This window comes from Mchenga conophoros, linkage group LG7, assembly GCF_057382185.1.
Source record: "Mchenga conophoros isolate Kocher_MC1m ecotype Shallow Benthic linkage group LG7, M_conophoros_male_GT1.1, whole genome shotgun sequence".
NCBI lineage: Eukaryota > Metazoa > Chordata > Actinopteri > Cichliformes > Cichlidae > Mchenga > Mchenga conophoros.
Window position 1 is genome coordinate 45,372,553 of NC_140532.1, and position 25,384 is coordinate 45,397,936.

Here is a 25,384-nt window from a genome sequence, read left to right on the forward strand (position 1 = left end):
GAATCATCAGAGCTGAACAGGTGATGGAGAAACAGGTTTACCTTTTAGGTGACATGAATGAGTTGAAGGGAAGTTATGAACTGTTTCTGAGAGACAAATAACACCAGGATCCTTTTTTATGTAGCTGACAGCTGGTAACTGTGCAGGGGCGGGTCTAGCAAAGTTTTGCCAGGGGGCCAGGTAGGGCATTAACAGGGAGAGGTGGGCACAAGGAAATACTTTTCTTTCTTATTCTCATTTAAAATATCTAGCTTTTATTAAATAATTATCTAAATCTTACAACCAAAGTTTTTATCTGACGTAAAATGTATAGAAATCATACATATACCAACAAGACTGTACATCACTGTCACAACAGCATTTGTTTTCAGTCAAAGTCTTTATGGCTTTACTACCTGGTGGGCCGGTCTGTAGTGAAAATGCCCAATTTTTTTGTCCCAGTCCAGCCCTGCAGGTTAATACTGGCAGTGTCACCATGCCAGCTGACTGTATTTCATCATCAGCCAGTGCTGTTCTTTATCAATATTACCAAAGTTTACCATAAGGCAGCATAGAAAGTATTTACTTGCTTTCAGGTTTTATTCAAATGTTAGTCTTTTCAGTTGTTTCTCCACTTTTTTCCTGTTTCAAAATCAAACACCAGTTTGTGAGAAGATTATCTTCTTTTTTTAAATAGGCAGATAAAATTTTACATTGGAACTGGCTAATTTGTCAATTGTTTGCTACAAATGTTCGTATTTTAATATTCAAAAATGTTTTTGCCCAAAACATATGTGCACTATATGTCAGTAAAACTACTATGCAAATATTGATGTCCTTGAATGCTGAGTAAACACTGACAAAGCACTGATTGTATCTCTTGTACTTTATCAATGCAGTATCTAAAAACTTTGCACCGTAGTGGTTAAAATCTCATTCTAATAAGAGTTAAAAGCGCATTTGGTTATTAGGTTTATAGGGTTATTGAATTATGGTTAAGGGTTGGTAGAATTTTTTTTTTTAAACATTATCTGCCAATTACATCTGCCACCCTTCTCCAAATCTGTGCCCCTACCTGGCCCCCCCAACAAAAATTTTCTAGACACGCCACTGGCCGAGCTGTCACCAGCTGAAATCAAGAGAGGGTTGTTGGGACCGTGCCTCTCTTTTAAATGCACTCAAGAACAGCACCCATCAAGACCACACATGAGCGGAGTGAGGCATGGAGTCTTCTCACACCCACTTCTCTGTTTGCCGTCTGGGGCAGGGGGCTGGGAAGAGGAACTGGCCGTCTGGTTGGGGTCTGGGCTTCAGGTCTCTGGGCCTGGGTCTGCTCTGGCTTAGCCAGCTGCTGATGGAACCTGTGGGCTCATCACCGGCTGCTGAGTGACCCCCGTTCCAGGGCTCTCCTCACCTTTTTTCTAGGCGTTTGCCCCTGCAGTGGTCCTGCAGACACACGCAGGTGCACACACAATATTGTATGCTGCTCAATAAAATTTAATATTTCTTATTTACTGTTAGCAATGCATATGTTGGTTGTTGCTGTGGTTTCCAAACTGTGTTTTTGCTTGTTTTTTTCAGCAGGTGGTGAAGCAGATTTTCAGTGTTTTTTCTCTCTCTATCCCTCTTCTTCTCTATTTTCTCTCCCTTTCCTCTGTTAACTTTCTCCCCCCCACTTCTCTTTCTTCTTCTTTTTCTTTTCTGTCCCCCGGTCTTGTCTGGTCTGATTGTAAAAACTCAAAATAAAAACAAACAAACAATATATTTATTAAGCTTTATATTACAGAACAAGCAAACGATAATCGTACAGTTAACATAAGATTTACATTAAACAACATAGTCCCCAAAATAAACAAATATAGATAAAAATAAAATAAAATAAAACCAAATCAAGCATGGGTAAAACAAACAAAACAAGAGCAAATAATAAATACAAAAAAAATACAAAACAACTCAGCACCAAGTATCATTTTCTAAGTTAATTCCCTTCATAATGTCTCAGAAACTCAATTAAAGGTAACCATATTTCTTCAAATATACTCCCTTTGCTCTGACAATATGAGTAAGTCGTTCCAAATCAACACTTGATGCCATCTCCTTCACCCAATCTAATAAAAATCTAATAAAATATGACTATCAAATGGACCAGTATAGCAAAAGCTATAATGGTCCACTTGGAAATATAAATATGTTGGACATCAGTTGTGACTGCTAAAAAAGAAAGAAAAAGAAAACAAAATTAGGCTAAGTTTTTAATTTTTAGATTGGTGTTAAGTGGTTTACTGGGTCATTATAGTTAAATAAAAAAAAAAAGAGAGGTAATATGCTAAAATTCTATTACAGCCTGCCCGATGTGGTATTGATGAGCATACTTCTTGAGACTTTGGCTGTCTAAAAATCTTTGAGTAAACTGTTTTCAAAAAGTTCAGTGTTTTTATGGTAATATCTGCACTGATTTGCCCAAATCTTTTCTCTGATATATGCCCTCCATACACCAAAAAAGATGAAAACAAACTATGAAACTAACTAAAACAAAACCTTTTGAATAAAAACTAAACTGAATTTAAAAAAAAAAAAAAGTCAAAACAACCTACAAACACATCCCTATGAAAATAGTCAGGTACAAGGAGTGGACTGAAAATGAGTGGAAAAAGCACCGAGTGGCCTCAAGAAAGACCTCTAGACAGCCTGAAGAACTCTTTGCAGTATGGCTCATTGAAGTCTTCAGCGCTGTAGACTTCTTTATAGGACCCTGGTTTAGGCCGAGGAGCATACGTCACACATAGTAACATATAGCCCCCACGTGTTGTTGCTAAACATACCATAAGCTTGTTCGGTGGTCTGTACTTGTGTTATACTGCAAAGGGCCTTTTATGTCACTCCTAAGTCCCTGCTGCGTTATTACGTATTTAAGCCTTTCACGCAAACCCCGCAGTATTATTGTAAGACAGCCAACTTGACCTCGTAAGTACACAATAAGAAGTCAAATTCAAATGGTCCCCCCATTATTTTTAGACTAAAAGGGGGAGCTGTGCCTTTAAAACTGCACACTGTGCTTAACGTTACTTCGCGAGATTTGCTTGGCGCCGCGACCTCATGTGAGGCACCTCCTGCGCGAGCCAGTCAGACGTTACCTCTGCAGAGGAAAACGCAATGAAGCCCTAAAAAACACTGACCATTTAAAAAAAAATCTTTAACCCTGGGGCGGGGGAAAACAATTTGTTGCCCCGAATTACCGTTGTAACTTGTTTATCTGAGGCGTAAGACGGCGGCGCAACGATGTGGATCCAGGTTCGTACTATAGACGGGAAGGAGACACGAACCGTTGATGATCTTTCTAGATTGACAAAAATTGAGTCCTTACGCCTGAAAATACAAGACATCTTCAATGTAAGCCCGCAACAGCAGCGCCTCTTCTACCGAGGGAAACAGGTAAAGCCGTGTTTTTGTTTCACCCCGTCACGCAACAGTCAGTTTTTTGACGCTTGGCGAGAGGGTTACGGGTTGCTCGTTGGAGAGTGAGCGGTCCTCCTCTGAGTGTTGTAGCCGTTTCGGACCCTTGCGAGCTTCCTGTTTTGATAGGAATTCGCCAATAGTTCTTGCGCAAGAGAACCGGGGGTACACCGTGTGCAGCAGTCCTCTGGGACGGCACGGATGCGTGTGCCTCCCCATTTTTGTCCCCCCTCCCCACATTGTTTAGGTTGGTGCTGTGGAGAGCTGCATGCAACAAATGTCCCACCACAGTAGACATGTTTGTTTACATTGCCGCGCGAGAGAATAGGGAAGCTCGCGCTCTGTATCCACATGTAGAACGAAAGTAGTGCTGTGCAAACAAAACAGCCCACATCCCTCACAGATGTGCACCCCATTAACAGTTTTTTTCTTCTTTCTTTCTTTTTTGTACATTTAAGTATCCTGAAAACACGCTCACGTATATCTGCACTGTATTTCTAACTTGGGTGAGTCGTTTTTTCAAGCTTTTATTGATCCTGTGTTGTGTTTGCGCTCGTGGTGGGTTTTAAGGAAGTACAACACGTGCCCTGACATCTAAAAGCAAGTGTAGTGTTTACAATGTGGCGTCACCACGGTACTCTCACTGTACAGTTAGGACAGTGAGGGCTGTCTACTGTAAACATGCCTGCCTGCCTGCCCTGTCTGCCTTGCCTGACACTGTTGTGCACACACTGCGCTCTGTAACATCCAGATTCACACGGAATACAGGCATGTTTTGCATTAGACACAGAACTGGGGTCCAGACTCTGAGCCTGTCCTCAATGCCATATGATTCTGCTTTGCAAGGCATTGATCCAGTATTTATTTAGCCGCTATAAAAGTCTAATACTTATATTATAAATGCACAGTTAATATGGTATATATAGAAATCTGTGTTGGAGTTCATATTAAACAAAGTCTCTTTTATGTGCCCCTTATTACTTCAGCAGTCCAGGCTCTAGAACAAGAGTTTATACCTAAGCTACTAAAATGTTATCTTTTATTATAATTGCACCATTACTTATTTATTACATTAAGACTTTGCTAAATGAATGATAGTAACTGTTTTCTGTTGCGCATGATATGTCAAATGTTAAAGAAAAGCATTAATGTGTATTCTTAAATATTCTCAGGTAAATAAATATGACTTTAACCTTTTAGTGTGTGCTTTTAAATACTATTACAAGTATTATGTAAACAATCTAACATTTACATTGTATGTAATTTAATCTGCCCGCATAGACCACTTTGGCTTTTTATATTGCTTTCATAAAAAAAGGCAAAATGTAACATTTTTTGAGATATAAGTGGAAGCATGGTAATGTAGTATGTCACACCTGATAGCAGCAGTGTTCAAGGGGAAGTGTTACAAAAATAAAGAGCTCAAGACTAATTTGAGATTAAGACAATATCTGATTGGTTTTCAGGCTAGAATATGGCAAGAATATGTGGTAATTGGCTTCGGCTTGCAAGATTTTAGTGCACAATTTATCTATCTTTCATATTAATGAAAAAAAAAGCTCCTCATCATCATCACTAGCTTTCCATGAAGACGATCGTGAAAGCTGTAATCAGCTTCCATGAGACAGGCGTGCACATTTGTGTGTGTCATGGCGGACGGTCGCATGCAGCTAGCAGCCTCACAGCCTCACAGCCTGTGCTTATTTCTTTATTTTAATGCATGCTGGCGCATTTTACGATCTACCACACACGCATGCATGCAGACTTTTTGTAGCTGTTGAAGGAGTCTATGCAAAAAGCATTAGGAAAATCTATGACTATCACCTGCGTTTCAAGTCCTGCACGTTTGAGTTCAGGGTCTTAATTATTCTGTCTTGCTTCAAATATATGTGCATAAGACATGAAAGAATCCAAATATAACAGCGTGACCTGCGATATCTGAAGGTGTGTAATGCGTGAAAGATCACTGGCTGTAACTATCAGTAATAAGCAGAGGATGCTTGCTGCTGGCAGGACACTGGTGCCTTGATTTATACTGAGTTTTAGCATAACATTACAAAGCTGATATTAACACAGTGTGAGTCAGCCAGCCGAAAAAGCCCCGAGGAAGCAGGCAGCCTACATGATATGTTGATCTCACTTTGTTTACATTCGTTTTTGCTTCCTTCTTCACATGTGTCAGGCTGTATTATAGGCCGAGGCATTCCTCTGCAAAATGGTCCTCTGTAGTTTCAAGCGGGCCTAACTTTCTTCTTCTTTGTCTAATTAAATGATAACAGGCGCTCGATTCTGACTCATGCGTGTCACAATGGGTTGATTTTATTGTGTCTTTTTTTTGTTGCCGCATATACTGCACGACAGAGTGAAAGGAAACTTCGAGAACTGTAGGCAGATTTTTACAGCCTAGCTCGCCGTTGCGCACTCATTACGGCAGATCAAAGAAGAACAAACTGTTGTGATGGAAAGCGATGGTTGAGTAGTTGCTTTTACACCTCTGCGCCTCTCTGGCTAGTAAACTAATTTCAGTGCTCTTAGCACCTTTTTTCTTTATAAAATCCATAATAGCTACCAAGCACAAAGCAAACTGCTCCTCTTTAAACTGTTTGTGATTTAATCAGGGGTAGTAGATAAAGTATAGTAGTGCTATTTGCTCGATGAACAATTAATGAGCTGTTACATTGCAGTTGTTATGTACTGTCGTAGCTGTGGCTGCAAAAGCTAGGCCTGTGTATTAAATCTGATGCTATGCTTCCTTTATTTCACTGGAAAATAAGTGGAGAGCGTTGATTGGGGGATTTCCATGTGTTAAGTAATGCATGGAATGAGCCAGTGACACGCAACATGCACTGGCTAGTGCCCTTACACGCACAGTGGTGCCTGCGCTCTGTGTTAGGATTTAGACTTGTAGCAGAGCAACTCGGTCTAATTCTCTTTTCAAAATGGCGTCTTGTTTTTCCCTCCAGCTCAGTGCTCACGCTGCCTCACCAGTTCAGACTCAAGCTTGCCCTTGAGTCGGAAGGGTCTCAAGCCAGAAGCTGTGCAACTTTGCCACGGTGTTTTGATGTTTCTTTGTTTGTTTGCATTTTCGCCGAGCGGTCCTAGTGTCTCTGTTTCACTTTGAACGTCTCTAGTCAGTCACATTCGCGAGCAGGCTCACACACACCTTCCACTGGCCGTGCGGCCTTTCTGCTCAGCGCCTACACTCATTTTGCAGCAGGCTTCACATTTACTTAGAGGTTTGACTTTTTCCTCAAGTGGTTTCAAGCTCAGCTTGCATTGCACTTATTTGATTTAAGTATGAAGCTTGTTTTATTTTTTTTTTTAATTTAATACCAAAGCAGCAACATGTTTTATGCGCAAAGAGTCGGGATGTCTTCCACTGTTGCTCTTGCCCTGTTGTCGGGCTATGGTTATTGGCTTGCTCCCATTCACACAGGCGCTCGCCGTGACCTAGATATGGTTACTCTTTGATTACACATGGATTGATGTTTTGCCTGCTCACTTGATGGGTTTTCTTTTGTTATTATTAAGTTGTAGATTTCATAGAAAATTTCAAGGGAAGCTGAGTTTTCTGCAGCCTTGAGTGCACACAGTCACACCCTTCTCCAACTGATAGACTGGACAAAGGGCAAATACAAAGGGAGCCATTAAACTACAACCATAGGCTTTCATGTTTTCACAGCTCTACATCTCCACCTCATGGCACTAAAAAAAGCCTACCTGTTTAACGCTGCAATGCAAGCTCTGTTACTTTCAAATAGAGTAATAAGTTATTTGAATATGTAGACTAATTTAAAGGCCATTAAACTCTTAACTATGCACAGATGCTTTCTGATAACCACAAAAGATTGTTTTAAAAATGTTTGAAAACACAGAAAAGGCAAAAAACCCCAACAACTTTTGAATTGTAATCAAAGGAGCAACAAGCAAAGAGATTTTCATGTTTATGCAAACTTGTTTAATTTGAATGAATGTGGCCAAAGAGGACTGGTCCTCTTTATAATTTAATGATTAAGTAATTGACCTGCTTTATATAAACGATGCAAAACAGCACAGTGTGACATCTGTTACCTTGCCGGCACACTTCTCGTTAAAACCCGCCGTGCGAGCAGTCACCAGGTTATGAAAAGAGCTGCAAGTGGAAGTTACCTTTCTAGGTAATTTGTGCTGGCGAGCAGGGGATTTTTGGTAAATAGATTGGATGACTGTGGGCGGGTTGAAGAATATAAAAGAGCCAAGATGGAAGCCTTTATGTTGCAGGGAAGCAGACACACCCCGTGTCATTGTTTTTGGTAATTTGACCTATTTTGCTCAACTCCTTGCCATCATGGGGCGTGGGTTGTGCCGGAGCAGGGTGGTCTGCCCGAGCAAGGAGGCTATTTTCTGCCTCATTCTCACCGTCACTTCAGACCTTCTGGTGCTGGTATTAAATGCGCTGCGTTGCTTTCTTGGTCTGTTTATTTGATTCCACCTTTTCATCGTTACACTAAGCAGGTTGCCTAGTTACTTTAATGGCAGAGTGATTCGTGTATTAAAAGCCTTTAAAGTCATACATTGTGATACTGTGTGACAGTACGCTGGTAGAAAAGCGAACGATGGAGTTACCAAATCACTCTCCACCACCACCCCCACACACACCCCGGTTTTTGCTCTTTTATAGGTATTATTGGGTGTATATTCAAAACAATATAAACAGATTAGTTTCACAATGGGAGGTCTGAAACAGAAAAGGGATTGTGGTTTAATATCTCAAGAGTAATGTGAAGAGTGTAGATGTTCAGCATGTTTTTACAGCAGCTACAGGTCTTTGTCTTATCTCGGTTTGATTTTTTCTTTCTTTCTGACATTATACTTTGTGTTTTCTTTGGTATGATAAGCCATTAGTCTTTTAAAGGGCTGTTGAAATTCAGCAGAGAATTTAGCCTTGTTCGTTCGTAGCTGTTAATTTTATTCCATTCGACATTGTGATACACTCACAGGCGAGGGCGCGCGCACGTACACACACACTCTCGTGCAACATCGCCATGCCAAGGATATTTATTATTTTCGACTCTTCGAGCCTTTTGAGAAATCTTCAAGTCAAATGTTTCGGGTTAATCTAAAGCTTTGCCGTGATGTGCGGTCGTGACTAAAGTCAGTCTCCCCCTGGAACAGTAAATGACATTTCAGTGAGTCACACAATGAAGATATCAGAAGCAAGTGTTTTTAAATACTGCCGCGGTTATTGTGGGGAATAAAATGTCATGTCCTTAGTCAACGTTAACGGCATGCTGTCAAATACATCTCGTCCTCCTTGAATGTATAAAGCCCTTTTTCTTTCACCCCCAACATTTGCTGGGTTAGTTGCTTGTTCTTTGTTTTGGGGATTATTCATGTGAGTATGACTGAAGTCAGGACTGTAACATCTCGCAGCGAGAGGCTGATCACACTAATAGTAATGAAGCCGCTGTGGAAAGCAGGTAGAAGCAGCCCAGATATCATTTGTGCGTTTGGTGCAGTGCAATTCTGCTGTATGTTGTTCTCCTTCTCTGTCTGTCTGTCTGTCTGGGTGATTTTCCATCTCTCTGCCCCGCACTTCTCAGCAGTGAGGCTGCCTCTTTGCAGGTTCTGCCTGCAGTCCTAATGCATATTTTTTGGGGGGAGGTTTTTCTGTTTGTTTTGTGTACTTTTCTTGGTTTAATGCAGTATCAAGTCGCAAAAGATGGACAGACAGACAGACAAGGCAGCGGACGATAGGCAATTACTGAGGCTAAATCGAAGACCGAGCTTAGGCAGGGAGACAGAGAAAATGCTGATATAGACTACCACAGAAAGATAGACAGGTAAGCATAACAACCACTGTATGGCTGTATTTGCACCACTGCTTCTCTGATCTAAATTTCATGAGACTATTAAAAAAAAACCACACAAAAAAAAAAAGCATGCACGGATGGGGAAATTGTGATTGCTCCCTCTACTGCTCGGCTGCTACACGTCCAAGCGTTCTCCACCTCATTGTCAAATAACGAAAACGAGAGAGCAAAGGAGAGAGAGAGTGGCGGCCATGCTTGTCTCCCCGGCACAATGGGCTTGTGGGGTTGAGCGCTGAAATGAATAGCTGATGTCTGCAATGAGTTGGCGTGTCCACCATAAGCTTCACTCCTAAGGCAGTGGCTGCACTGTATGCTTAACAGTAGATCGTATGTGGTAGAAGAGTGTATTTGGATTTGTAATGGGCCCTCATGTGTTTTTTTTTGTTACTTGTGTTTTTTTGTTACTTGTCCCCCCTCCCAGAGGGGAGGGAAAAACATTTGCTGAAGCTCATATGCCACATTGCCTGTTAGGGCCATGCTGGTGATGATGATGATGATGATGGTGGTGGCGCTAGTTGTAGGTTGGTTGACAGTGATTTTATATATGATTCAGAGTCATCGGGGTGGGGTGGGGTAGGGGGTGCTCTCTTTCGGTTGTCATGGCAACCCAGTCATTTCTTTCCCCCCAGCTACATCTGCTATCACTTTAATTCATGCACCCAGATCTCTTATTTATTTTTTCTTGAGAAAAACCGCTGCGGATGCTAGAGAGCGGCGCCCGCATTTCAGCACATATCCCATTGTCATCGTCAGCAGCGATAGGTGCTAATTGTTACAAATGTTTGTTTTTTTTCCTTTTCCTCTACGCTCAGAACAATCAGTGAAACACTTAACTTGTACGTGTAGCTAATTGCATTCAATCAGTAGCAGAAAATTGCCCAATTTAAGAACAGAGAGTAAATGTTGTTGCTGCGTCTTTGAGCACCGCGTGCTTTTTGAATTTAAAAGCACGTGAACGTATCGGAAGTGCCGCGTGTGTTTTAATTTCCTCTCTCGAGTGCCGTAACAGTGTGTGTTCTACTCACTGTGCTCAGTGTTGTATTCTGGTGTTGTTTGTCCTTGACAAGCAGCCTCTTGTATTTGTCTGAGGGCACTCTGCAGTGCAGCGGTGGTTATTTCATTTTACACAGATGTCCATTTAGAAAGAAATGTAGAACAAAAGTAAAAAAGTGATGGTTTGTTATGGATTTAAAATGAGCTACAGTATTGCTAATGCACAGTTTAGTAGTGGTTGGAATAATCCTATTTATAAAAGTTAAAATATGTTGGTAAACTATTATTATTTCAAATGTATTATTGTCTTAGCAACATTTTAATAGCTTGTGTTTATTTATAGACAGTGAAAATGATTGATTGCAGTGTTGTATACAGCAGTGGTTTTCTGCGTCTGTACATCTTTGCCTGTTAATGTTAAAGAGTGAGATTTTCATTTGTATTCATTTAGATGGAGGATGGCCAGACACTGTTTGACTACAACGTGGGTCTCAATGACATTGTTCAGCTGCTGATTCGCTCACAGACCGACCATCCAGACAGCCCTGCCACCAAGGACTCCTCGGGTGTTGGATGTAGTTCCATTTCTCCCCCCGATTCTAAGTGTGAAAGCCACAACTCCTCGGCTCTCGTCTCCCCCGCTGCTATGGAAACCACCAGTATAGACAATGACAGCAGCTTCAGTACCAGCACTGTTAATGAAACCAAGCCAGACGCCAGCATTACCAGTAACGCAACCAAAAATGGGTTCAAGTCCTGCAGCCCTGCGCAGGACACTCAGTCACCCACGTCCAGCAGGAACACACTAGTCGATCCAGGAATTGGCATGTACAAGGTGAGGATGACGGATGTAAATATTTTGGAAATGTTTGCATGGTTTTGTATTTGAGTGGCTGTTCTGGCTCTAGGCCAGCTTACAGAGAGTTTAGTGCCCTATAAGCTAACTCACTGCCAGAGACACTTGGGCAGGTTCTCCTATTTATGTGGTTGTCAAATCAAATTAGAGACTAAATGTGTCTCTGCTCTTTCACTGCTGCTGAAAACGTCAGATTGCATGGCAATGATGACGTCAGTGTCATTTTGAGCATTAAATGTTGGCCGGTTGCAGTCATGTAATTAAGCCTGCCTGATGAAAGTAACCTGAAGAAAAATGGGTAGAAACATTTGATTTAAGCACTCCTTTTTTCTTACCAGTCATCTTTTACATTCCCTATTGTCTTATGTATTAGCACATCTGCTTAGATATAATATTCCAGCCACAAATTACCCTAAACTTTCTCATATGTAACCATATTCTGGTGTGTTGACACTTAGTTTTTTCCTCGCTCTTCAAGTGTTTGTAGGTCTGATACCCTAATTGCTTTGGGTATAAGCTTCACGTCGCTTACCTTGTCAGGATAGCAACCACACATAAGAAACAGGTTTATACAACTGGGTCACTAACCAGCTTAAAAATTATAAATAGAAAGTCAAAGCCCATACTGGGTATGGATGAGTCTGGCTGAGAATTATATCTGTGGGACTGGACTCAGTTTGATGCGTACAGTCCCGTCCAGCATGCAGGAAAATCAATAATCAAGTAGATGAGCTGCAAATTGTGCTACTGACTTGACTGGATTTTAAGGCCACGTGCATTCACAGTCTCTAAGCATTCAGCACAGACATGGTGTTGACAAATAAACACGAGTAGAATAAATTAATGAATACTTGTGAAATATTTCTGCACAAAAGCATTAAAAATAAACAAAATTAGCACGAACGTGACACACAGGTATAAGTGGTTTGCATGTTTAAACTCATTCAATATGGAAAATTTCAAATCTTTTGTCTTCTTGGACTGTTGTGCAATTTTAAGGTTTAATATGTGACATTTCCAGATTAAGATATCAAGTAATTACTAGACCAGAGTTTTTTCAATTCAACATAGTCAGGTTTTCTTTGTGTTAGCTGGCTTGACAGACCCTAAAACCCCAGTTTAATGGGTATCACAATGATAGTTATCAACTTTCTTTGTTAAACCAGGCTTTCTGCTTCAAGCTCCCATTTTTTTCAGTGTATTTGGATCAACTAAGCACTGCCTAGTCCAATCACAGATGTCATCAGAGGAATAGGTGATAGAGATCTATGAAGAATATAAAAAATATGACAGTAAAATGCAAGATTGGTGCTGTAACTGAGGCATGATGGTAGGCCTAATACTGCAGAAAATTGTTTATTTGATCATTACAAGCTTACATAGTGGTGAAATAAATATATTAATATATTCATTTTTCCACTCATGGAACTCATGAGTGCTGTTTATTTCTAACGTGACAGCTGCACATTAAACTGCAAACTAAGGTTGGGCGATTGGACGAATATATTGAATATCGATCGTTTTTACAAGCGCGGTTTATTTATTTATTTATCCATGGGTAAGTTTGCTAATGATGTCGGTTGAAGCTAACAGAAGCATTCAACAGAAATAATGTTTTAATGGCACCCTCCTTCAGCTGCGAGCAGATGCACACCTCAGAGTGCACCCAAATGCAGCAGCGATTCGTTTACTCAAACTCATAAGAAAAAGAAAGCACGGCAGTAGCCCATGTTCAGAAAAAAGAAAAGCATTTTATTTAAATAGAAAAACAGATTGGTGGGGAGAGAAACAAAGAGAAAATGGCTTCTTTTTTCCACTATAACCGTGTTTACAGGCTGTTCCAGTGTTTATCTGTCTTACATACTTGACCAAACAACATATAAGTTAAAAATCAAAATGTCTCTTCCAGTGAACAAAAAAACCCCTCAGACGTAAAGTTAAGTCTTTTGTGCGATTTGACGCATCTCAAATAAATAAATAAATACATGAATAATCTAAAAAGTAGCTATATTAATACTGAAATAAACAAGAAAAGAAGGTAAAATATTCCCTCCAAACAAAACTTATAAATTCTTTGACAGGAAAACAAGCATGTTTACTTTATCAGGTTTTAGCAGCGGTTAACAATATTACCAGCAGTGTTGAAGACAGTGCTTGTGGCTGGTATACACAGATATTTCCGTGTCATGTGTGATATCAATGGGAAACGTATTTCATGCATTTTCCACCAAGCCAGTGGATCGTCTTCGACTTCCTCGCTGAGGTAACAGTCCGTTATCTGCGCCTTCTCCTCCAGTGTGCAATTTGGCAATTAGCTTGTCCATGTTTGGACTTCTTCTGTGTTCTAAACGCGCAAATCAAAAAGTCTGCACATGCGCGAATATATCACCTATCGTTGGTTATTGAACTGACGATTGTTGGTTGGAAAATTTGTACATATCGTCCAACCTTACTGCTTACAATTAATAGTTACGTAGCGTAATGAAAAGGAGACATGGGAATTGCTTCATTTTTTCCTAGATAAAATAAATTTTATTTGACTGAAAGGCCACCAGTCAAATAAAATTGGAGATAAATAGCCTAAAAATATAATTAATCAACTCCAGTAGTGTTCTAAAAAAGCCAGACACAGTTTGTACCACTCTTAACTTTACTGCTGGACGTTATTCCATGGTGCTAAATGTGTGATACAGCCACTAGGAAAAATGTATATTCCCCCAACTGGTTGGTGAATGGTTGTTAGCGGTTGCTGGCTGTCGCCACACGAAATTCGTTGCAGAGGTTGCTGCATAAACAGCCTTCATCTGACTGCTTTAACTGCTTTGGCACTGTGAGGGACCAAGCAGCCAAGGCATAGAGGACACAGGCAAAAAATATCTTCAAAAAGGGTTTTCTTTAATTTAACCTAGAGCTGGGCGATATGAGATTTTTTCATATCACGATATGTTTTTTTCATTTCAGGCGATAACGATATCTATCACGATATAAGCCAAATAACTATATTTGTAAGATTTAAATGTGCCGTTGCTCACAAGTAAAATGTGAAATAATCAGCAGCTTGTTTTTAAATATTTATTTCCCATAATAAGTTCAACAGGGTAGATGTACTTAAGGAACATGAGACTTTTTCAGATAAATAAAGGCAAATATTGCAAACTACACAAAAGGCAGCCGCTAAAGCGTTTAAGTTTCAAAATAGAACAAATGAAACAGACTAAATTGTCAATTCCACTTAGAAACAAAATATTAATTCTAAAAATAAATCTTAGTTTGTTTTACAGAAGAACAGACAAAACTGACTAACTTTTGTCAATATCAAATAAACTGAGAACTAAAAGGAAATTCTCAATCTCTCCTTGTTGTATAGCTTAGCTTTTCAAACAGTTTTAACAGTTACTTTAGTCTGACAAAAGCTGAATGACGAATTAGCGCTTCCAGTCAGAGACTGAGGCTACGTCCACACGTACACGGGTATTTTTGAAAACGGAGATTTTCCGTTTTCGTTTTAAAAAATAATCCCGTTCACACATAAAGGCAGAAATGAAGGAAAACGCTGCTATGAACATGCCAAAGCAGCAGGTGGCGCTAGATTCCTAACCGTGCAGAAATGTTGGCCAATCAGAAGTCTAGAAGCCTCGGTGGGAAAAAGTAAACAAAGCTGCGGCATAGAAGCAGAACCGAGTCGTATGTGTGGAGGGACAGTAACTGTGTGTATATGTAAGCATTTAAACACTGCAGAGAGTAGAATTAACAGTAACAGTATTGTAGAAATTCATTTCACCGAAACAATAACGCGGCGCACAGTGTGACGCATGCACCAGTTTATTGTATTTCCAGACTTGCTTTCAGCACAATTTACAGTGCACGCTACTCTGTTTTTTGTCAGACTTGAAATAGCCGAAATACCTTCACACTACGGAACTTCTATGGCTCTTCCGTTCGACAATCTCTCCAGCATTGGAACCATCATCGGTTTTCTCTTCGGTCACGCTCGGTTGATTTTTCTAGTCGGCACACTCATTTCCTCCATTATGCGCTGGCTCCATTACCCGCTGGCTGCTTCCCAAACAAACACACGTGCAGCTTGGCACTTGTTCTGTACTTAGCAAGTCACGCGACGTGACTGCGGCTGTGATTGGTTCAGCTCTGCGCTACTGAATTTGGATCGGCTGACCTTTTTTTTTCTTTTTTCTTTTTTTTTAAGAGGACAAGAGCGGCGAGGTCTATCGCGATAGCTTAATTTCTCTATCGAGTAAAAGTTATATCGCGATACATATCGTTATCGTTCTATCGCCCAGCTCTAATTTAACCCTCAAAAAAGTTAAAAAATGACAAAATTCAAAAACATAATTAGCAGGCCCATAAAAGAGGTCAACTAAATATAACTCCACGAAAAGTAATTTCCAGAAACTTAAACAAACAAAGTGAGACACAACTTAACTCGCAAACTGACCTAATTACAAAGACACATGAGGGTAGCTTTTATAATGGTTTGGCAAAACCATTTACACATAGTAGGGAGAAACAAAAACACACACTAATATTAACTAAGCACAGAATAACCTAACTAAACCTAAAACACCCCTACTCCTGGTAAGCCCATGGTTGGTCCTGCTGAGCAGGCATTTTGTTCCCGGAGTCCTCAGCCACGCCTTTTGCCCAGACAGGAAACAGCCACTGCCCAAACCCAGGGAACTCAAAGAAAGAGAAACATAATTAATATAACAAAACATTTTAGAAAAACCACACAATGCTACTATGTGCGCGCCTCGTAATATCAGTGTTAGGTTTAACCAAATGATTAATGAATTATATTAATGAAAAAAACTGCAAAGCAAACTAATAAAGTGAACAAATGGACTAATTTACCCCTGTGTGGCTGATGCCATCACAGGCACACAAGTAAACATCACATGGTAAGCAGCCAAGTGTCTGCATATCTCAATTGTAAGGTAAAGATCCCTACAATCTTAGAAGAACAACCCCACAGACTTGGCGACAGTGGGCAGGAAAAACTCCCTTTTATAGCTGGAAGAGATCGGAACTAGGCAGCAATCTGCCTCAGACAGTTGGGGAGTGAGGGGAAAGAGAAGAGAAAAAAGTGAGCTTAGAGATATATGACAAAAAAGAGACGTTGAAACAATCATGCAATCATTCAGTGTGGTTATACTTGTTTTAATGTAAATGTTTTGACAGCAAAGCTAGGCTAATCCAGAGTTGGATTTGCAATGAAGGAGTGGTTGAGTCTTATTACGTTTCATTTTCAGTTAATTAGCTTGGCATATATTAGCATTATGCTGTTTCTGGCTATTCTTTTAGCCTAAAAACTGTAAAAACATTTAAATTCAGCCCATGAAAACCTCAAAATACATTAGCAAACATGCATGTGCTTTTACAGAGGATATCCCAAAAGAGTCATCACTTTTGAAATATTTTTTTTCTTTCACTAAAAGCTACTTTCAACTGCTTCTTTATTCATAAGGGATTTCCACAGTGGGTAGCTCCGTATGTTTGATTTGGCAGATTTTATTTATTTATTTATTTTTTACGCTGGATGCTCTTCCTGATGCAACCCCAAAAGGATTTGTGTCTTTTTTTGTCTTTCAATATATAATGTTATTCTTTCCAATCAAAGGTTTTGTTTTTTATCCGTTCCACTGAATAACATTCACTCTGTGATGGTTTGTTTTTTGTATTTACTAAGTGAAAAAGATAATAACAGGGTTATTGCTGTTTTAGAATTTTGACTCTGGCATGTGCTGTATTAGTCTTTGACACTGGATGTTATAATCCCCCTACACATCAGCTCCTCAAAAAAAAAAGACGATATTTGTGTGCGGGGTTCGAACAGGACCGGGTGTTAATTTAGTCATTTTCTCTCCTCAGATTAACGAGCTGGTGGACTGCAGAGACGTCAGCATCGGTGCCTGGTTTGAGGCCTGCATTGAAAATGTGACACGCGCTCCCAAAGGACAGATAACGCCCACAAAGGGCAAGGTGGGCCGGCCCCCAAAAAGGACTAATGGAAAACTGGAGGCCGAGCAGGGACAGGCCCACGGCCACGGTCAAAACACGGACAGTAACAGGACTAATGTTGTGTTAAACTCTGAGAGTAACGGAGCCTCCACCTCTCAGACAGACTCTACAGCAGCGTCGGAGAGCAAGGAGAGAGAAGAGGACGTAATTTACCACATTAAATATGAAGAGTAAGTAGTGGCCCATTCTACTGATGCAGCCTAGCAGTGATAACAAACGCGGCACATCGGTGCGGCGGCATTTTGTTCTGGTGAAAGAAAATCATTCTAGACGCTCAAATCCTGCCCGATCGAAATTTTTTAGCGCCAATGCAAAATGTTTGCCTTCCTCACAGCAGAAAGTACGGTTTCATATCCCAGGTATTAAAAACATTTTTGTTCATGCAGCCAGTGCGTTCACCACTAAACATAAATGTGCTGTGTGCTTGTTTATGGTACTGCTGGCTGCAAGCATCACTAACCGCTGGGAATAGCAGCCTGTTTTCTCCTGGCAGTCCGGGGGATGGAGAAAGGGGGTTTGTGTAGTTGATACTACAATTTGGACTCTATCTCGCGCATACCCCTTTTCCAGCAAATTCATTCAAAAGCCGATGTTTCCATGGCAACTCATGAGTTCTCAGGAGCATTACCTCTTTGCTTGCCTTCTTCAGCTTTGTCTGTAATTGCTGTGAACATGCCACCGGTGAGACATAGCCTCCTCGCCGTGTCTATCGTAGTGTGCATGTGTTTCTGTCAAGGGCTGCTGCGCCAGAGAAATGGTATCGGGGGTTTGTTGAGCAGTCATTGCGTTTTCTTTTATGTGGGCTTCATTCCCATTTGGCATCTCCCAGTTTCCCAAATCTCCAGTATTCAGCTTTGATTCAGTTTTGTATCATTTGCAGCGGGATAAGAATGCTCCTGTAAGGGGAATTAACAAATCTACATCGTTTTTTCCCCCCTTTTCATTAAAACATATAAAATATCATTCTTATGAATCACATATGCTTCTGTTTATTTAGTTTGCTTTAGTCTCAGGTTCCTTATTTGGATTATTCCATTGTTGAAAGTCAGGAGAGACAGAAAAGGGAGAGAAAGGGAGAAACCAGTTAGAACAGCTTTAAACGCAGGATGTTACCATAATATTTGATTTGCATCTTTACCAGCCAAGAATATGATCGCAGTTAATGTTCTTCCCACTATCCGCAATTATTAGCTTTCGTTTTCAGTACGAGCTTATCCAGTATATTCTTTTGCCTCCTACTAAGTGCATATTTACCTCTCTGTCCTGAGCACCATTCCAGGTTTTTTCCATCATTTTGTTTGCCAGAGAAAATTCGAGGGTGGTTAAGATTCCTCTTCCTTCCCACGCACACGCACTCCCCCTCAAACACCTGCCTGTACAGTCTGAGAAAGACAACCAGCCCTACGAAATGAACCGCCATGTTTTTGCATGCAATGTTTGGGGCAGTATTGCGACAGAACATAATGAGCCGCAAAAATGGAAACGGGGCTAAATGTTGGGACAATCTCCTCTTGGCTGCTCTGAGGAACTGAGCGTGTGCGCTAGACTGTTACATTTTTGCTGAACCCGACATAAGTGTAAGATTCTCGTAATCATTAAGGACATCACAGGCAAATCTAAATTACAGTTGGAGGTTTTCTGCATTGACTACCCCCTAAATTTTGGGCTGATATTTATCTAAACTACAATTAGGCTATTCATAGGCAATTCATAGTAAGTGAACTTCTCCAAAACATGCCTGGAGAATTTAACCAATAAAAATCACTTATATAGTTTATTCAATCCTCTTCTTAAGAAGGATTGGATCTTCTTAAGAAGTGTGGACCACTTGAATTGAGCTTTGAATATAAATTAAACTTTTAATTCATCTTTCCTTTGACCTTAGAAGAAGCTGTATAGTTACGTGTTACATTAAAGACCCAGATGTTATTCAGTCCATTGTAAGATAAAGTTAATACAAATAGAGAAAAATTCAGGGGTCTTCCGAGGAGTAAGAGAATTCCCTACAAGTTGATAAAATCTTTGTTAGATGTCTAAAAGACTATAAGAAAAAATAAACATGAAAACTGAAGATTTATTTATAAGAATAGGAAAGCCACTTTCAAAAGATTTCAAAGCGACCAGTTAGGCTACGTCTACACTTAGCTGGATAAATTTGAAAACGGCGTTTTCGTCTAAAAACGCTCCGCGTCCACACTATTGTTTTCAAACTGTACGTTTCTGTACTGCACATGCATGAAATGTAAGACGATTCGACATGCGTCATTCCCATCTGCCGTTTATTTACTTTCCGGCTCTTTGAAACGTTGCAGCAAAGCGTCGACTTTTACAAGTTTTATCTGGAGCTATCTGGAGCACGTACAAACTGATATTAATCTTTAATAGGGCTGTCAAAATTGAGAGCAAACAAAACAACTGCTGGACAACGCCGTCCGCCATCTTAGTTGAATTGGCCACATGACTGCATAATATGACTAAAATGCGTTTTCGAAAGCCAGCGTTTTCACAGTCCACACTGTGACGCGAAAACGGCATTTTCCATTTTATCCACTTTGGAGAGCGTTTTCAAAAAGCTCAGTTTTCCTTGACCATAAGCGCCGTCTCAGTGTGGATGGAAGGCCAAAACGGAGAGAAAAAGATGTGTCTTCAAACCAAAATGTATTAGTGTGGACATGGCCTTAGATACTTGACAAAAGCCCAAAATAAAACCCTGCATACCAACATCCAGACCTCATGTGTAAAGCATGGTGGAGGTGGCATCATGATTTCAAGTTGCTTTGCTACACTATGGTCAGGTCATCCTAAATAACCCTGTAGAAAAGAACAAATTCAAAATTAGGGCTGTGCGATATGACCAAAATCTCATATCCCGCTATGAGACATTTATCGTCCTGACAACGATATATATCACAAAAATCTTCTGTAAATTCTGTGAATCTCGGGCATTTTTCAGGGCAGCCATTTTTTTGTGAGTATTTATTACACGACGTGCTGCGGGGAAAAGCCTGTTCTAACGTTTGAGTCTAAGGTTTGTTTTGAGCACCTGACGGCTCTTCTTTTGCTTCTCGTCCCCAAACTCTCTCCATACTCTTTCATGTGATTCTTGCATAGGTGGTAGAAGAGGTTTGCCATGTTTGAGTCTGTGGTGGGGTTATTTTAAATATAAGAGAAAGAGAGAACTTTAAGAAATGAATAAACAGTTTATTTTGTAAAACCACGAAAACAAACGATAGCGTAATATGAAACGATAGACGTTTTCATATCGTCGTCCGATATATATTGTTATATCGAACAGCCCTATTCAAAATTGTGTAAGGAAACATTATAGGGGAATTTTGGGGCAGCAGTCCATGATCTGAACCTTGGGTCATGTAACAAGACAATGACACAAAATCCACAAATTGAAAACAGGTTTTAGGATGACCTGGACATAACTTGAAGTGGGGTGGTATGACATTTAAAGTGCTTTTCAGTCAGTATATCGACGTGTTATTAATGATTAATTATTATTCTTTGGTCTTTTAAGTGCCACAAGAAGCTACAGAAAATAGCTTAAGGAAATTTTGTTTAAAGAATAGCGATATATAACGATATTACAAGGAAATGTGGAATGGAGGCAACAGCATTCAATGCAAACAAAATCAAAGGCATTTTCCAGCCTTCTATTTCAATCAGCTACTCTCATTGGTGACACATACCTCATTCAAAGTGTGAATCAGTTGCCATAATGTGCCAGGAGTAATATTGTAGTGGAATAGTAGTGACACAGTGTAAGTAAAACATGAGCACAAAAGTAGCACAAATGTTGTTTTCTGCCCTGAAAGGCAATGGCTGTACTAAAACTATGATGTTTTATGATGTTTTTATTACAATGTGATGAGGTCAGCCTGTTAGGACGTCATTGTGACGTCATAGGGTGTCATATCGAAAAAAAATCCCAACATGTTTTTTCATATGATGATTACTTGATGTGGTTTCTTGACATTTTTTTCAACATCAACTTAATCAAAATTAAATCAGCTCGAGTTGTTTGTGCTATCTACTAGGGCTGCCACAAACGATTATTTTGATAGTCGACTAGTCACCGATTATTTTTGCGATTAGTTGACTAATCAGATCATCATCCATTGGACGTAAAACGTACAGCTTATTGCACCAGCATGAATCTGCTCTTATATAACTATCATTAGCTTACAGCTTTAAGTGTTTAAAGTATGTGCTAACTAAAAATAAAGACTAGATGGTAGTTTATTAAATTTTAATGAAATTTGCAGATTGTTTCGGTGAAGTTTAATAAACTCCTTGCTATCTAAAATATAACAGGACACGGGAGTATATTCTCCAGCATCTCACACTTCTGATGATCAGTTGTCTGCTTGACGTTTATTCAGCTGTGTAAAAACTATAACTTTAATCTCAGCCAAACCGATTTACTCAGGAACAAATAAAATACTAAAAAAGCCAAACAATAACATTTTTAAGTTATCTAAGTGACTTATATATGTTTAACCTGAGTAGTGAAAGACAGCGGTGGGTTTGAAAACGATTTGCCGGGAGTCTGGGATTCTCACGGGCTCTAGTTAGCTTTGCCCCCGGCTAACTATCGAGCTAGTGGGGAACAGATATCGGAGCGCTTTTCAAAATATGTGGTGTCTTGATAAACTAAGCAGATATTTGAGGTTTACACATTCTCGCCTGAAAATATGTTAAACATTTATTTTGTGACCCAGAAAGAATAATAAGAGTAATATTAAAACTAACTAGCTGCCGCCATTGTTGGAAACTGAGCAGGGCTGTGCTATGAATTCTGGGACAAAGCTACTTCTTCGTCTTCGGGGTTTAACGGCAGCTGGCATCCTTGTACATGCAGTGCTGCCATCTTCTGTTTCAGTCCGTTATTACACTCTTAAATCCTACTACTTATTCTTGCGTCTTTTGTGATCTTACAAAGCTTCAAACGACGCATCGACTATTAAATCAGTCGTCGACGTAATCGTGACTAGTCGACGTAATCGTGACTAGGCGACTAATCGTGGCAGCCCTACTATCTATCATCAGGCAAAATTTGAAAAATATTTTGAAAACTGGCTGCTAGTCTGGTAACAAACAAACAGAACCAGTTACATACTCCCTCCCTTTGAAGGAGAGATATTTAATACTTTAGTTGAATAAAAAAGTAATTAAAGTAAATTGTAACTCTTCAGGAGCCTGCACACATAATAAAATAGGACTTGAAAAATATTTCCTGCCTGAGATGTTATGAGATGCTAGCTAACACTTGCATTTTTTGCAAAGTATTGTGCTTTTCTGGAGATCTGGCGTTTAGTAGGCAAGCCACTTCTTGCTATTGAATTATCTCCCTCTTTAGGTGTTAAATTGTCATCTGAGACTGACACGCTGCTTTCGCTTTCAGACATGCTTGGGCTTCTGTCATTATTATGCGAGCTGGGGAACATATACCTACGGTGTCACTGTGTCATTGATATTGTGAGAGAATACTTTTTATGATATGGCATAGGAGCTCAAAGAAGTGTTTTAATTTTAGTATCCTGTTATTTAGCATCCTGGCTCTCTTTTTTGTATTCTTTACTGGGGCACTTATTTATCATTGCAGATACTTTACCTGCAATGAGAAGTCAAAACTTCTGTTGTAAAAAGTTTCTGCTACTATCAGGAGTTCTGCACCTCATGTGAGGAACTGAGATGTGTTTTTAATCCCACTCGATATTTACGTTTTTAAGCTAAAAGGGGTGTTTTTTTGGTCAGTTTAACTCAAAGTGAAGCTTTAGTGGGTCTCGTCTTCTAATTAACGTAGATCCATGTATGCTGAAGAGAAGGGCTTATTAATATCTAAAGTGCTGGCGGTTAGCCTGCCATTATCTGAGCACGAGAGTATCGCTAAGGAAGTTTTATCTCCTTTCATTCCTAGTTTAGTAAGTGCCAAGGAAATAAGGATGAAACAAAGTTTAGTTTCAGTTCTCTTTCTCACTCTTCACCCACTCTGTTTCCTTTTCTGCAACAGAGCCGTTATTGTTTAACTTTTGAGTTGCAGCACCATATTACTACATGGCTTTTATTGGCTTTGTACAGTTGTAGTGAGAATATCCACCGGCATTATGTAGCTTACTAAATTTAAGATCATGTTTAGTATGACCATGAGCTCTGACAGGCTGGTTTATGGCCTCTTTTCCTATTTTATATTACACACATATAAATTATAATCTAATTCAGTTTAGCTATGTCAGTTGTAGTGCCTGCATGCATGCTGTGGCTGTCCCATGGCTTAGTGGGATACCAGAGTAGGTCAAAACCATTACCATTACCATGTCTGTACCTTAGCATGCTACTCATTTGGTCAAATTATTCAATCACTGTAGTCACTATTTCAGTGTTTTTCTTTTAGAAGTTAAACAGTGTTGCTTTAACATTTTATAGTTGTCCAGACATTTGTGAGCCATGCAGGTAAAATGGGAGCATTAGAGTGGCTGCAAGACAGTACTCTGTTGGATTGTACTTAAAAGCAGAATCTAAAGAGAATAGCCTCCACCCATTAACCATGCCTGTTGTATGGAGTACTGATGTCTTTGCTGAATAGCTGCCAAAAAGTCTGGCAGCTGTTGTCGGTGCTTAAACGGTCCAACAAAACAATGCCTACGATTTTCTGTTCTTTGGGTCATTGTTCTGTATCCCCAAACAAAAATGATTGCTGTAAGTTTTAAGAGGTATTAGAAGATGTTTTGTTTGCAGCTGTAGCGGTGCAGTTTTAAAGAGTTTGTAATTGTACAGTGTGCACCAGTAATGGCAGCAGAACCTATGATTTCTGCAGCTGTGAGGGTCAGTGTGACCCCCGTGCAGACGTCTGAGCAGCCTGAAATATGTAACTATGCGGTTACATCACAAATCACTCTGAGACCAAACTGAACAGAATCACACAAAAAATGAATTCATATATCTAAAAAAAATGCATCTGCTGTCCATATACAAATCTGGAGCTGTCTGCATTTGTGCACCATCTTCAGTCTGTGTGAATAAACTTAATAACCAATCCTGTCTGACCCCAGAAATAGAAAAAAAACCAAACAAACAAAAATAATAGCAAAGTCTTTCTGAAGCTTTTAACACAATGGAATGCAGAGACAGTGGCCTTGTTTTAATTCATCTGAGGCAGCGTGCAGTCATGTTTCCCATTAAATTAATTGTAGTGCACCCATGATGTAATTCTGCTACCGTTTACAAGCGTATGAAAATAACTGAATCGTATTAGACTGTTGACGTCACTGTTAATCAGATTGTCTGTCCTCAAAAGTTGTTGTTGTTTATATTTACATGCAGAGGACTGAGTTACAATTTATGGTACTTCTGCCTCTGCTTCCTGTTTAAACCCCATTGAGAGCCAAAGACGATATTCCTCTCTCACATGTGTGTTTGTAACGCATGTGCATGTTGATGTTTGTCTGGGGGTGGGTGTTATTGCTTGTATTCACCCCACTCTTTCTAAAACCACAGTAATCCCCTGGGCCTAAAAGAGGAAATCCCATAAATGAGCCTCAGCCTCCACTTCCTGGGAGCACACTAGCTGTGCCACAGCTTACATTTTGGTCTCTGTGGGCTCTCTCCAGTCAGTTTAAAATGCCTTCAAATAGGCCCCAAAGGCTTATCAATAGACAGTAAAGCAAGAAGTAAGTAAAGCAGCATAAAATCTTCCACAATAAATTTGTAATATGTTGGGTGTTCTTGGCATTTTTAGCTGAGCACAACGGGGCATTGTTGATTTCTGAGTCAGTGGTCAGTTTTAGGCTCAGCTTTCCAGAGAAACACACGCATGCACTGCTCGTTCATGCACACAATTCTCTACTTCTTCCAACATGAGCCCCCCCACACACACACAGTTTGTGAACGGACCGAGTCTGTGGGCCATTATGCCGTTAAACACATTGTTCATCTGTACGCATAATCCCAGCTATTGGCAAGCAAGCAAACAAGCTGTCAGTTTATCCTGAGTTAGGTCTGATCCTTACAGCTTGATGATGATTGGCATGCAGAGAACCTGCACAATTAACCTCCCTATAGTCACCGGGAGTTTGCTAGACAAGAAGCCATTTCTCACTTGTTTAAATCGCCATTTGGCAACAGAGGTAGATTTAAAATTATACAGGATGTGCTAATGTTTTTCCTCTTGGCCAAAAATGGTTTTCACCACAAGCACATCTGGAAA

General features: G+C 40.0%; 1 protein-coding gene across 2 annotated transcripts in view; it reads left to right on the forward strand.

Annotated features, from left to right (window-relative positions):
• Nucleotides 1–2,965: 2,965 nt before the first annotated feature.
• Nucleotides 2,966–25,384, forward strand: part of uhrf2 (ubiquitin like with PHD and ring finger domains 2) — a 45,764-nt gene continuing 23,345 nt past the window's right edge. Inside the window, exons 1-3 of one of the 2 annotated variants that reach the window (XM_085279643.1) lie at nt 2,966–3,411; nt 10,729–11,112; nt 17,020–17,339. In XM_085279643.1, the coding sequence (XP_085135769.1) occupies nt 3,259–3,411; nt 10,729–11,112; nt 17,020–17,339 (857 nt within the window). In that variant the 5' untranslated portion in view covers nt 2,966–3,258. The remainder of the gene's footprint in view (nt 3,412–10,728; nt 11,113–17,019; nt 17,340–25,384) is intronic. The other variant, XM_085279641.1, reaches the window with a different exon arrangement.